Source organism: Patagioenas fasciata, chromosome 4, assembly GCF_037038585.1.
Source record: "Patagioenas fasciata isolate bPatFas1 chromosome 4, bPatFas1.hap1, whole genome shotgun sequence".
Lineage (NCBI taxonomy): Eukaryota > Metazoa > Chordata > Aves > Columbiformes > Columbidae > Patagioenas > Patagioenas fasciata.
Window position 1 is genome coordinate 74,558,259 of NC_092523.1, and position 14,740 is coordinate 74,572,998.

The 14,740-nt window shown below is 43.2% G+C and overlaps 1 protein-coding gene across 4 annotated transcripts in view; it reads left to right on the forward strand.

Moving 5' to 3' along the window:
* Positions 1–13,457, forward strand: part of LEF1 (lymphoid enhancer binding factor 1) — a 66,721-nt gene extending 53,264 nt beyond the window's left edge. For 2 of the 4 annotated variants that reach the window (XM_065836542.2, XM_065836544.2), the window contains 3 exons: positions 794–842; positions 1,505–1,545; positions 12,948–13,457. In XM_065836542.2, coding sequence (XP_065692614.1) covers positions 794–842; positions 1,505–1,539 — 84 coding nt within the window. In that variant the 3' untranslated portion in view covers positions 1,540–1,545; positions 12,948–13,457. The remainder of the gene's footprint in view (positions 1–793; positions 843–1,504; positions 1,546–12,947) is intronic. The other 2 variants (XM_065836541.2, XM_065836543.2) reach the window with 1 other exon arrangement.
* The last annotated feature ends 1,283 nt before the right edge of the window (positions 13,458–14,740 follow it).

The window sequence follows — 14,740 nt, forward strand, 5'->3', positions numbered from 1 at the left end:
CACCAGGGCAGAGCAGAGAGATGAGCAAGGTTCAAAATTGTGGGTCTAAACTGACCTTTTGTTTCCTGAAAGACTCTGTGAGCCAGGAGCTCTGGCCTTTGCCGTAGATGGGGTGCAGGAGAAGGCTGAGCGTGTGGGCTGGCACAGCTGCTGCCACTGTGGTGTGGAGAGACCATTTCTGTCCTGCACCTTGGCCACGTTCAGGTTGCTCAACTCTACCACAGTCTTCTATTTGCTCATCGCACAGCACATTCTCGAGGCACAGCCATACGAGACTTGGCTTTTGTTAAGGTACGAGCATTATCAGAACAGTTTTAGTTGGCTGGTTTGCACCCTGGGGGTAAGCCATGGTTGTCCTAGGTATTTTCAACACCCTGTCTGGTGTTGCTGTGTATGACAGGGTAAGTATCTGGATGTGTGAAGAGTTCTTGTAAGAGCCATAAATTATGATATCAATGTATGTGTCATCAGATTATTAAGCGTGAGAAGTCTTTTAGACGCTTGCGGCTGCCAGTGTTTGTTGAAAAACTGCCAGGAATTGTAATTCTATGTGGATATAAAACTGTGCATTGCTTCTGTGCGTATTCCTCCGTAGATGCTGAGAGCAAACTTTGTTACCATTGAAACAGCTGGATGTGGGTTAGAAAAGGTTTTAGTTACCCTGAAATCAGTTGTTATTTTCCTAACCGCTTTCTCAGTGTCCAGATGGCGCTTGTTTCTACGCTGTGAGGTGGGGGAGTGACCAAAAAAGTTCTGTGTGTGTAATGATATGGTAACATTTCCTATTTTTCAGGGGAAGAAAAAGAAGAGGAAGAGAGAAAAGTTGCAGGAATCAGCATCAGGTAGGCCACAACCAACTCTTACTTACTTACCTGTCACCTCAGGTGTATTTTGGAAGCCAGGGCTTGCGCTATTTAACTTTCCTCTAACCCTCGCTTTCGGTGGATGTTTTAAGATACTTCACTTTGAATGCAAGCTTGTGAAAACGCACACAGTGTGTGTCTCCTTTCCCTTACGCCTTTCCATGCAGCGGTCCTGGCGGCATCCACATCTTTGGCTGAACTTCTGCATTGCTGCAATCACCGTCCTGCTTTAGCTTTGCTTTCCTCATCAATGTCGTATCATCCTTAGACTTCCAGCTATGTCTCAAATACTGTGTGGGATTATTGGACGCTGGAAACTTCACACTGACCTTTTTGTAGCCTCTGTGCTTTTTATCGCTGTGTTTTACATTTCTGTGCACGCTAACAGCTGCCTAGTAGGTTGGCTAAAAGCATCAGTGAGGTCTCCTCTTTGCCTGTAAATTATACACAAAGAAACACACTGTTTTTCCCAACAAAAATGGCTGGTATAAGAACCATAAAAAAACCAAACAAACCACGAACAAATAACAAAACCAAAAATGCACCGAAAAATCCGTGTAACACTGTAGCAAGCAAACTTATTTGGAATGTGCAAAAACCTCTGTAACAGAAATTTGTTAAAGGAAAACAATTTTCTACAGGTACAGGCCCCAGAATGACAGCTGCCTACATCTGAAGCATGGTAAGAACATCTCTAAAGCTTTCCTGGTGATAAAACTGAATTGTAAAATAAGCTTTCCTATAAATTTTATGCAATAATATTAATTTAGCAAAACCGGCAGAAGCATCCTATCCTAAAGCTAATGTTACTTTGACTACTGATGGTTTTTATACCGGCTATCTATTAGGTGTTCACCATTTCACTTCTTAACCTTTTCAAATTGACCATGTACCTCACTGAGTCGCTGCAAGTCTGCCTGTGAAGCACAGGGATGGGTTAATTCCACGTGCAAACCCTCCCAGCCCACAGACTGTCACAGGAGCAGGTTAGATGCTGGCTGCAGAGTACATTTTATATGCTGACATCTACAAGGTGCTGGCTGGCTATCACTTTTGAAAGGTTTATTCACCTGTATACTAACAAAACATGCGTGAAGAAAATGGGACTGTATTTCAGTTATATCACAGATTTCTCCCTCAACTGTACGGTGGTATTTCATGTGTGGCGCGGGTTGTTTTTGTTGTTGTCCAGCATGTTTTCTCCCTTCATATCGTATCATCTGCACAGAAGGTGGAGTGATGAGTGATTCCACATACCCAGTAACACCATTTAGGCTGCTTGTGCGCACACACAGTGCAACAGTGAGCTCCTCCTTCCAGAGCGCTTGTGTTGGAAGGCTGCTCCTTCTCTTCCTCTCATTGTGATATGTTTTCTAGTAGCAATGGCATTCATTTGACATAATAGTTGCTTCTACACTGTCTAATTAACCCAGACTGCTCCGGGGAGATCCCCAAGAATCCCAGGAACCATGCAAAAAATAACGCTTGCTAAACTCACTTATAACAGAAATGGGCTGTTTGTCCCCTCTCCCCCTGACTTGTTTGGCCACACAAAGCCCTTGGAGTGACCTTCTGTTGGCTCTTCACTCCGCTGGGACCTTCAGCCAGAAAAAGCCAAGTTAAGCTGGTTCTGCACAGAGTGTCAGCTGTCAGTCAGTCAGCATGATCCGGGCATCTTCTGTAGTTAGGCCATTATGCTGGTTATTTGTTTTGTTCGTGTTATGTTATGTTTTGGGGGCTTTTTTAACTGAAGCGAAAAGGCGAAATGTGTGTTCTTTGTTTCTTTCTGCTAAGAAAAAGTTCTTGAGGCAAGCAGACAGTCTTGCCCTTCGCAATATGCCTGACTCGTGCTGATTTTAGATGTGGATTGCAGCGTTTGGGTTCTGTAGCCTACACAGCAAATGAAGCTATAAAATCTCATTAATTACAGTGACTGTCATAAGTATTATACATATTAAAAATAAAAAAAAAGTCAAGTGCTTCAACCTTTAGTTTTATAATTGATATTTCAGCTTAGTTGCCCAGGTCCACGTTTGTTGAATTTTTCCCTTTGATGTTGACACAGGACGAGTAAGCAAAACACACATAATGTTATCTGAATTGATGCAGAGAACTCAGTTAGGATTGGAATACAACTAAGGTTCAAGTGACAGTTAAAAAATGGGCGATATTGGGTTTCTTGGACGCCTTACCATCTAAGGATGACTGCCTTGCCTACACTGAACTACTTTTGTTGGAGTTCCTGTGTTTGCTTTTTCCATAGTAGAGGATGAGTTGAAATCAAAGAGGAAGAATGTTCTGAGTATGTGGGGTTTCTCCCTTTCCCTTTTATCTCTATTCCTCTCCTTCCCTCCCCTCCCCTTAAGCTCTGTAACAGTGTGGAACCTGCCGGTAATACCTATTTTGTGCAATTTATAACACGGAGTGTGAGAGCAGCAGGTATCTTGTTCCACTGAAGGGGAAAAGTGCTGTTGACTCCATCTATAAGCATGCAGGCAGCCTCGCTGGATGTTGCGTGCCAAGGGAATGGTCTCCTCTGCAGACGTACAGATGTGCTCTAGCTGGAAGTAAATGCACGGAATGATTTAGGGAACCCAAATCAGCTCAACTTCAAAGCAAACTTCTGAAGGTTAAGACTCTTGCCCTTTGCAAGCCTAATCCAAAGAATGTTTTGCCCACAAGCGTAATATCTTACCAGGCCCACAGCAGAGCTGTTGTAGTCTTTACTGGATGGAGATAATAAGTTTGGGAATGCCTTTTGGTGAGTGCCGCAAAGAGCTCTTGAAGACAGGAAAACACCAGCTTTCTGACTCGTGCGGATGGTGCAAGGAAGAGGGGGAAGGAGGGTGGGAGGTCTGGGAAGGAGACAAGCGCTCTGTTATCTGAGAAGAATCAGAAATGAGTAGGTGGCAAGACCAAAGAAAGAATCTGGAGATCAGCACAAAGGAGATCAGCCAGGGCTGTAATTACGGTGATGTAAGTGAGAAGGATGAAACGGTGGGCGGGTTGTGTGGTGGGATGTTCAGAGCAAAGTAACGGAAGAGACATGCAAACAGAAATTATTTAAGATACTGTGAAAGTTTTGGGTCATGGGTTTGGGTTGGTTGGGGTGTTTTTTGTGTGTCTGTGAACACTTGAGCACACAACTGATTTTTAACGTAGACCTCTAACCTGCTTTTTGGCTTGAACATTACTGGAGTGCTGGAGTCAAGGTAGTACTGTTGAGTTGTTGTTCTTCTGGGGTTGTACACAGCAACAGGCTTCTTACAGCTTCGCTGTTTAGGATTTAGCTGAGTTCCACCATCCCCTCCAGCCTGCTGAATAGCCAATTTGCCAAAACACTTTAATATTAGAGTGCTTTTAGGAATAAGATGACCAGTCTTTGCTAAATTACCCTGCGATACTCCAAAGCACGTGGCCATTCCTGAGGAGTTGTAGGACTGTCCCCAAGCAGGATTTTGTTTCCAGTTGACACAATGCTTGAAATAATTTTTATTTCTTGAAGCAGTAACTTGTATTTATTCGCTCCTTTTTAAATCAACCGAGAGTGGCATAAAACCTGATGATGCTAAAATGAGTTTAGGAGAGGCCAGGAGGGAAGGGGTAGTGAGGAAAGCTCAGCTTAAGGATCGTCTGTTGAGCACCTTTCAGCAAGGTGAGTGTTTTCTTGTTGCTTTAAGCACAACTTTCTAGAAGACTTGTAAATGGGATCAATTGTGTGTCAGGAGTGGAGATTCCTAATTTCCTATATGATTTCTGGCAGGAAAAATGCTGATTTTTAGCATCTCAGATGTACTTTTAAATCACCGAGGAAATGGATGAGTACTAACAAAAATTCTTCCTGATTGTGCTGCAGTGTGGAAATAGTTAACTTCTTATGGCTTACGTATGGTGATTGCAAAAGGCACATCATTGACACACAGCAGGATGCAGTTGGGAAGTCCTCAGAAGCTATGTAATTTAACATTGTATTTTGGCATATGTTGGTGGGCTAAAAAGAGTGATAGAGAAACTTAATAGACATTTGAAAACCCGTGAGAGAAGTGTATTTGTGGCTTGCAAAATTCCATGACAATTAGCATTTAGATTAGCAAAGCTTTCAAAAACGAGAAAACTTGACTAATACTGATTTACAATCAGGACTTAAAAGATTGTTTAACTTTAAACAATGAATTATCTATAATGTTTCAGACTTCCTCAATGAAAATCAGAGCCAAACTTCGGTGCAGATTTTTTGATAGTGTTGTAAGAATTAATTTATGACCGGATTATCTCTTCTGTATTACTTAGAAATAAAATGGAGTGAGGTTATGACAGCAGACTGTAAAGTGGACTGATCTATAGCCAGAATACTGTGGAAAAGAACTGTCTGGTGACTGTGGTCATGGTTGACCATGTGTTTCTGGCCAGCATCCTAGGTAGGACATGCAAAGAGGATGTGGTACCTTGATTTCTGAGGCACGTGTTTTCTAACCTGGCTTGTCTGGTGCCCTTGAAATTGCTGCTAGAGTAGCTGAAAATGAAACAAGCACTCCAACCCTTCCCATAGCCCTTGACTGCTCAGAAGCTTTAAACGGAGCCTGAAGGATTTGCGCAGAAGTTAGCGTGTGTGAGGATTTGTGGCGATGGTGGTGCAGAGATGTTCTCATTTGCTTTAAAATTATGTTTCTTGGTTGACCCATGTTTTGCCCGTGAACGGTGGCCTTCAGCATAGGCAAGCGGGACAGAATGAACAGAAGGGAATTTCCTGGACTGAAACATCTATATTATTGAATTCTTCAGTTAACTTCAGGCTTTTTCAGGAAGGCGCAGACATTTCCAAAAACAAGAGGTACAGCCCTCAGACACATCCCCTCCTGTAACTTAATTGTGACGTGATGTTGATCTTGGGGGATGAAAGAGAGAAAACTGCCTCTCTTTCAGGCTCTCTAAGGACAACAAAAGTATCAAAGAGCAAATGAAGAAGAAACGCTGGCTCCCATTGAGGTGTCAGCTACCAATGGGCACTGACACTGCTGGGGGAGATGTGGGGGAGCAGAGCTCCCCGTTTTCCTTGACCAGCCCGGTGGAGGAGCCTTTGTGAGGGAAAGGGAATGTAACAAAGCTATTTTGGGTGCAATCAGAGACTATGAGAGGGATAAGGGTAAGTCAGGGTAGGGCCAATTTGTCTAAATAAAAGAAACCCAGCAGAACACTTTCAGCTAGACAATCAGCGTAGACATGGGATTGGAGAAACGGGAGAAATTTTTTTGAAGTATTTAAAAAATGTTAGTTTTTGCAACCAAAGGGCGTAGCAAGGTCAGCTATGAAGTCAGTGTTTTATGTTCTAAACTGATAAAGGGCAAAAGTAGATGACTCAGTAGGTTAAAGTCTAGAACCTGGTTACTTTGGCAGAGATGCTCAAGTTGCAGATGCTGCTCGTCCAACCGAAATGATTTTATGATGATTCTATGCTGTGAAGTTAGGGACACAAAAATGAAGTTTGAACTTCACCCAATTTACAAGATAAAAAACAATGTCATTTCACTTCTGAGGTGTCAGCAGTAGGCGGGTCGGCCTAGAATGAAGGGACAGTGGGATGAGTATTGTTCTGTCTCTTCCTGTGGGACAGGGTGGGGACAGGGAGTTGACTGTTGCTGCACCATTCTTTTCTGGATGAAAACCATGTATTTTAATGGATTGGGTAAACTTGCCGCCAGAATGAGAATTCTAAGGTCATGAGAAGAACTCCAGAGAAAGAAACTGTTTCATAAAGAAAATGTAAGATTTTGAAATGTGGTTTCATTCCCAATTGGAAGAAAGCATCAGCATTTTAGTGTTGTTCAGATCTGTACTGCATTTTCTTTCTTTTTGTGGTGTGTGTATTTACATGAAAGATTTCAAAATGTGAAATTTAAACTGGCCACCTAGAAAGCAAGCTGTTAGGACATTGTTGAAGTCTTTCCCATTTGTTTCTGGAGACCAAGCTTGGGTAAAACCTATCTTCTAATTTCAACAGAATTGTATTCAATGAAATTCTACCAAAGCTTGGCAAACTCAGGGACTGAGTTTTGTTTCTGTCTGCCTCTGGCTTTTAGAGACTGATTGGATTGAAGAGGTTTTCTGATGTACATGAATGCAAAACCAGCTACTCAGAAGACCAAACCAACCAAAACAAAACCAAAAAGCCTAAATTTGATGTTGCAAAAGTCACTGCTAACAGAGCCCACCTTCTCATACCAGTCAGTTCCTTAATCCTGTAATTTAAGACTTTTTACACAAGTCACCTTTTAAATCTCTTTCCTTTTCCACTTATTAAGACTGCACCATACAAACAATTTTGGAAGTGAGGGAAGCTGCCGGCAGGGCCGGCCGAAGCACCGTCTGCCCGGTTAAACCTGAGCCTGGCAGCCAGTCAGGCAGGATGGGTTTTAGTCTGAGCTTTTGGCGTTTAGCGGGTGAGCAGGGTCAGATGCGGCTGAGGGAGATGGTACCAGTGACCATGTTAAGTAGCGTTCTTGCCACAGGCGTCAGCAGAGCGGCGTTGGGGGTAAGAGAACTAAGGAGGTTTAACTGAGCAGAGAGACGTATTTTCTGAAGTTGCTTCCTCCTTGCAACAGTAAGATACATGTTTCTTCCTTAACATTAAAGTTGCATCGGAATTAAGCTTGGGAGTTCTGAGACATTCAGTGATTCTGTGAGACCACTCTACGGTTTGTCGCAGGGATACCTGAGATGTCATGAGATAAAATGTTATTGCCAAAATATCTGCATGTACTGATACTTCGTTTTATGGTGTGTGCATTTCCCTCGGCACTAGCTGAGATTACATTTTGATGAACAGTTTGGTTTCTTCCCATATGTGTGTCTTTTGAGATATGCAAAGAGGCTTGTGTATTTCAGACTGGTAGAGGTTTTCTGCTGAGATGACTTAATGGCATCCGAATGGAGTTGATGTGTTTGGATTCTGTAGTGGTTTCTGTACTGCTGTCTCGCACTGGTAGTGTGGCTGTGCAAATGCCTGACTGCAGGAGAGTTGATGAATCTCAAGAAGAAAGAGATTCAGGTTACGTCTGACTTACCTTGGGTTGGATGAAAACAACTATTTAAATTATTCGATGTGTTAGAAGATTTAAATGTTGAGATTGTCTTGCAAAGTACAGTGTAAATTCTAACCTGTGTTTTAATTGTGAAAAGGTGATCTACAAAGGACACTTCACCTATGGTATTTTTTTCTTTTGAAAGAATTTTCACGTACTGCTTTATCAGTACGTCCTGTCTTTTCTGTTACAGCAGGTGAAAACTGAAGTAGCAATTTCAGTGCCCCTAGAACTGATGCATCTTTCTTCACAGCTCTTCAGTCTATAAATAATTTAAGAAATAGTCTTCTGAATATTTATTATATGCCATAAAGATACAAAAAGGGGACAAGCCTATTTCTTCCTCCCTTGCAGATCACTTTTAGTACATGATTCTTCTTTAAGAACCTGCTAGAGATGGCTGTCTAGAGGTAATCAGTTCTTTGTTATAAACATGGAACCCCTCTCCCCGTCCACCCCCAACAGGAAAAACACGTCCTGGGTCCTTTAGTAGAATCGCTTTAAAGATCGTAGCACAGTGATTGAGCTTCTAGTTTCATGCTGCCTACACTGGGGGCTTTGATAAGATCCACACCTGCTTTGGCATCACCAACTTCAGCCCTACAAAGCCAGAGCCCTGTGTGGTACCTGGGCGGGAAGAGGTCTCTGAATCACGCTGTTCACCTAATGCATCTTGCTTAGGTCAAACGAAGAGGACAGAATTTAGGACACCAGATTCCACCTGTAGTCAGTGGAGAGGTATTTTCAGGGGTAGTTACTTCGGGGCATCTAAAACACTAGTGGATAATTTGTTACTGGAGCCTCCATTCACAGTTACCAGCAATGGGGGGAAAAGAAGGAGAAGGAAGCAAGACACAAGGAGGAGAAGGAAGCAAGACACACACAGAGCAAACAGAACCATTAATACTGACATAGCTTCTACATGGCAGTATCTGTTGCAGTTTTAGGGTACAAGTTTGTGTAATTTCTTTGGCAACTTGAGAGGTTTCCTCTGCTGGTATCCAGCTCTTGCAGGGAGGCTTGTTCCCATCTCCTGTAGGTCTCTCCATCCGTGTGCTGTAATAGCTTGTGGGACCCTGCAGCAAATTGGGTTACTAAAATGACTGGGGTTTTGTTGGGAGGCGCTTTTTTTTGTTGTTGTTTAGAAACAACAAAGGTTGTGGAGTGTTTGTTTTTGTTTGCCCAGAACATTTCAAGGATCTGGTTTAGGCTCACCCCACAAACCATGGCACAGCTGGGCAGGAAGAGGAGCAGACGGCAGCGCCGGCATCGATCTGCCTGCGCCTGGAACTCTCTCCAGCTCTGCTGCTAAAGAAAATACAAAGGGGCTTCACAAACAGCGGGAACCTTTCTGATAAATAATGACCTGGTTTTGCATACCCGAGTTTCTGGAGTATTGGATAAACCCTGGCAGTAAGTCAAACGTGTTCGGTTTGGACTTCAAAAGAAAATGACAGTTTCAGCTGCTGAGTCCCTGAGTTTGCCACGTTGTTTGAAGTATTGGATTAAAAGCCAGGTTTGGAGACTGACATTTTTTTTAAATACATATAACTGCTGTTACATGCAGTCTTGTTTCTTGTTGCAACTGCATGAAAACTACCTATGGTAGGGAACGGTGTAGAAAAAAAGCATCTGGTTTAGAATTTACTTTCTCTTGTTTTTTTTGTGAAAGGTTAGCTATGTTTTTTACTCTGTGCTTACTCCCGCACCAACCCAGACACTCTTGACTTTCTTCTATAACCTCTTCTGATTAGCATGAGCTGGATGAAGCTGGATAACCCTCTTGTTCTAGAGCAATAGACATGAGTTAAAGACTAGCGGAGGAACACAAGGCCCTTGTGAGCCCACCCCTCAATCCATCCCATTCCCAAGCACGGGAAGGACTTCTGATCCCCCTCTGCTCTTGCCCTCAGCCCTTGAGCCCAGGCTTGCTAGGAGGCTTCAGTTTTACCGTAGCGATTCCTGAAATACGGTTTTATCACTCCAGTGGTAAGGCTTTTCTCTTTACACCGAATTATCGTTGGGTTTTATTTCTGTTTCTTTCTCAAAGTGTTCTCCCCCCACCCCCCTTTCCTCCTGCAGTCAGATGTACGCTGCAAATGGCACAGACAGTGCCTCCTATTATTGTGGCTCAGGCTCAAGACTTCACATATGTAAAATGTGACTTGCAGCACTTTCTTTGAAGCCTAACCACAGCCAGGGAGCTGTAATTGCAGCCTTTGATTGCGCCGACTTCACTCGTGGATTGGGCTTTGCTAGGGCATGCCTCGCTTGGCGAGACTTCAGCTACAGCCCCCCAGTGAAGCCTTAGATGTGGGAAGTCTTCAGTCTCCTTAGCACATGCCTGTGGTTTCTTGCAAAGAATCCTGATTTGACCTGTTTTATATCTGTAAGGCAACACCATCATCAGTCATATTTTTTAGGTATTATTTGGTTTATCAGCACTAGGAGCAATTTCCAGAGCGCGGCCTTAATGTGCAGCTGGGGAAAGGCTGGGTTCTAGATGCTGTTTTCAGGACAGCTACTGTGTAATTTGTTGTACTGCAGTATTCACTTGGAAATAGAAATATTTGGGGCTTCACTGTGCCTGACTTAGAGTTACAGTAGTGTCTGCAGCCTCTGTATTGGAGCGGGGGATAACGTGGTGCCAAGAGGGGCTACAGAAAGGAGGCAGGCGCTGCAAAAGCTGCCTTGGGATGGAGAAAGAAGTGATGGCCGCCGCTTGAAAAAGCTGAGGGCCAGAGCAAGGCCGCAGTGGTTATTTTAACCTCCTGACTTCAAAGACAGCTTGCTGGTAAGGGAAGGGGGGAGGAGGCAGGGAACCATCTCAACAGAAGAGCATTTCATTTCCTTCGGTGAAGGAGACATTCCTGGCTGCTAATGGGGAGTAGCTCTGAATCACGGCGCTTGTGTCAGGCTGCTGTGAACTACTGGCCTGGCGCCTCAAGGCCATTCCTCAACAGGAAGCTGAATGTTTTCATGTAAGACTGAGAGGAAAACCTTCCCAGGAAGAGCAACCTGGACCAAACCTTTGAAAATCTGGGATGAAAAGGCACAAAATAAATATAAAGCTGCAGGGTGCTCTCCCCAGTGTTCCTCCGCTGTTTGCTTGGCCTCTCTTTCGTGCTCCTTGGGAAGGTAGAGCCCTTCGTAGCTCTTTGATCCGCATGTGTTACGGAGCACTGTGCTACTCTATTAAAAAAAAAAAAGGCAGGAAGCTCAGAAGGCTTTTTTTAGTTGGGACTTGGGCTGGTTTTATGAGGAAATAGGAACTGCATTAGTCAATACAGACCACCTCTGTTGAAGCCGCTGCTTTGCCACTGGACTTTTCAGCCATGCTGTTTAATAGGCCACGGTGGCTTTCAATGTCCTTTTGTGGCTACCAGCAGCAGGTGAAAATTATTATGTATCAGGGAAGGGGGTAAGGGTGAGGGAGAGTGTCCTTCAAACTAAAGCTAGACAGGACAATTTGATATAAATTTGTGCTTGCTCTTTCTACCTTACTGAGTCTGTAGCTAAATTTCTTTGGCGTCTTCCACCACGCTTTCCCATAGAACAGTGGTCACGTCGGTGGCCTCTGACAAGAAGACAACTTGTTTGGTAAGATTCTGGGGCCTTAGCTTGCGTTCACTAAAATCAAAGGGTCCAAAATCAGTTTTGGAGGCTTTCTACCCTGGAATATATTAACCTGTGTAACTCCTGATCCAGGAGCTGCACTCAACCAGTGTGGGCAATATGCTTTGCTTTGTAATGGCTTACAGGGAAGCTGTGCAGATGGGAGGTGGGTGCCCCGTTCCAAATGACCCTGGTTTAAATATTTGCTGATTAATTCTCCTCGTGGCTCTTACAGGCTCAAGCAGTCTATCTATTATGATCAGTCTAACAGAAGTTTTGCTTGCGGTTTCAACAACTCCATTTCTTCACAAACTTGTTCTGTCTTGCCTTGTGTGATTCAGGGTGCTGGCAGTGTTTCTTCTTTGCGTGACTAAGCATTTTGTGTTTCTCCTGGTGAAAATTCGCTCGCCTTCTCCACCAAACTGCATTCCTGTGCTAATTCTGGTCATTCTTAGAAGCTCCGCTCATTGAACCCTCTACTTGTTTGGCAGCTGAGTAGTACCTGGAGGCCTAGAGGTTTAAAGCAGATTTTCTGACATGCCAGTAATCCTGAGACCATTACCAGTCCATCTCTGGAAAACAGCCTGACTCATCAGACAGACTTTGGGTGGAGTCCTTGCTATAACGCAGTTGTCTGGGTCAGAAGGGCAGCCGTGATGGTTGAGTTAGCAATTGCATAAGTTAGCTGATGTAAGCCAGAGACCTCATGATGCAGAACCGTTCTTCTCCAGATAAGCAATACCTATAAGGCTTGTACTGTTGACCTTTTTGCATGCTATAAGAACATATATCCTTCCACGATCCTAGTGAGCTTTACTGCCAGCTAAGAGGCCTGTGGTTCCTACACAACTGGAAGACATACCCTACTCTGCAGAACGAATCCTCCCCCGTTGTGTGGATGCATGGCAGAGTTAGTGTTCACACAAGCCTCACCCACCACATTCATCTACCCAGCTGCTAACAGAAGACAGCATTTCTTTGGAGAGCTCGAGGCTCTGAGGTAGAGGTTTAATCGACCTCAACCACAGTAGTACCAATGCCTGAGGATGTCAAGTTTTGTAACAGGTATCTGGGTCAAATGTTGTAGCTAAATGAAGTCCGGTACCAAAGGGAGTTACTTCTGTAATACGTTGAATGTCTAAATAGTTTAAAACCCCACCTTTCTGGTTGGTGTGGACATCTATATGTAAAGTCCTCTCCATAAATATTCTTGCAAACCTCAAGCAAGAGCAAATAATACTCTGCACTTAGACATTGCAAATGTACATTCCACTAATATAGTTATGTCATAGAGTTTCAATAACCCATGACTAGCTTCTCTGAAGAATTATTTTTTTTAGGGAAAAGAAAACAAAAAAGTTTCATAGTCTTTATCACTCTTTCTTTGTAGGCGGGAAAAGAAATGCTTTCTCAACTTGCAAAGCAAAGGCGGCGACACCAGGACCCCTTCTGGAGATGGAAGCTTGTTAAACCCTAGGTGTGTCCTTCATCCACACAGACCACCCCCAAGGAGTCTGTCTAGGATGTCATTCACCCTGATGTCACTGCTAGAGACACTGAATCATAAAGACAATCACTGCCAAAACCCTTCACTCTCACAAGGTCCAGCCCCCATATAAATAGAAGAAATGAGCTCCTGGGTCAGCAGAGCAGCTTTTGTCTTCACCTCTGCCTTGCACTCTTAAGCCCCCGTCTCATCTGTGTCCATAACGAGTCAGCAAACCAAGTAGCGTGGCTGTCTCTGCCTGCTTCAGCCAACAGAATAACGTAGAGCACAGCTGCCCCATACAGCACAGCGAGGAATGGAATCGGCCTGGACCACGACGACACACTCGACTTTCATTTTATTTAATGGTGCGACAGGATCAATTTTGGTTTTAGCTTTTTTTTTTTTTTTTTTTTAAGAAACTTGAATGCTTTTATATTTTAACTTTTAGTTTGTAATTTCTTTGGTGTATATTTTACTAGGTATGAGCTTTTAAACAAGTGTTTTCAGAAATCTGAATACTTTTTAAATAAAAGGTGTTTGTGGTTATTTTCTCTTATTTTTTTTTTTTTCTGCCAGAGGAAAAACCTGTATGGACAAAAGGTGGCTTTTTTGTTAAACTATTTGTAACAAATAGTGGCCTCTCAGTCTATATAATACAGTGTCCTGTAGAACTAAATCAATGTAACAACAGTCAGCTGGTCAGTAGACACATCAGTCTTGCATCGTCTACTCTGTAAACATAAGCAATACATCCAGCAAATCTGACTGCAGTGAGTTCTCCTTCTCACCCATTCCCCTTCTCCTTGTAAAAAGCCCAGCACTTGAATTATTACTTCAATTGTTCTGTATTTGTATCTGTTTTTGTTAGCCTGTTAGTGGGATTTTATGCCAGTTGTTGAAATGAGCATTGATGTACCCATTTTTTAAAATAGTAAGGCACAGCCTTTGCCAAAAATACTGTCAACCCATTTTATTTTTTTTTTTTTTTGTCATTCCAGTTTGAGTTAATGTGCTGAGCATTTGTTTTTTAATAAAAGCTTTGTAATAAAACTGAACTCAATTGCCTGGCTTTAAAAAAAAATGAGAATGGCTTGCATGAGATGGAGGAGAATCCCTCACAGGTAGAAGCAAGCCCAGGAAGGCACAGTCACTTCTAAGGCTGAAGACTTTTGGCTCAGTCTTTCCTCATAGGAAATACAATGTCTGTTTGCTCACCTGAAGTCAAGTCATTTTGGAAGATGATGACTTCCTTTTTCACCCTGAAGAATGCAGAATTCTCTTGTTTTCATAGCAGGAATAAGGTGCCAAGCGGAAGTACCAGGGTCCGTGATTCTCTTCCCCCCATCTTCAGTGTCCTACTAAAATCTCAGAGAATGCAGCAGTGGTTTTAAGCTGATGATCTGGAATATGGATTCCCATCTTTCTGGAGACGGTCCATGCCCACACAAGGGGTAGGAGCCCACAGGTAAATTTCTTATAGCTGTCTAAATGTATCCCGCAGTGAGCTGGCTGCAGAATTTGTCTTTCAAGCCTCAAACACTACCAGTAATTTCTCTGACATTGGTCCCCTTTTGTTCAAGGACTGGTATTCCACAGCTTTGAAAAAACACACAGCAGCCTCACTTCTACTAAGGGGCTTCAAAGGAAAACAACACCATACCCATAGATAAACTACTCCAGTTGTTTGTGAGCAC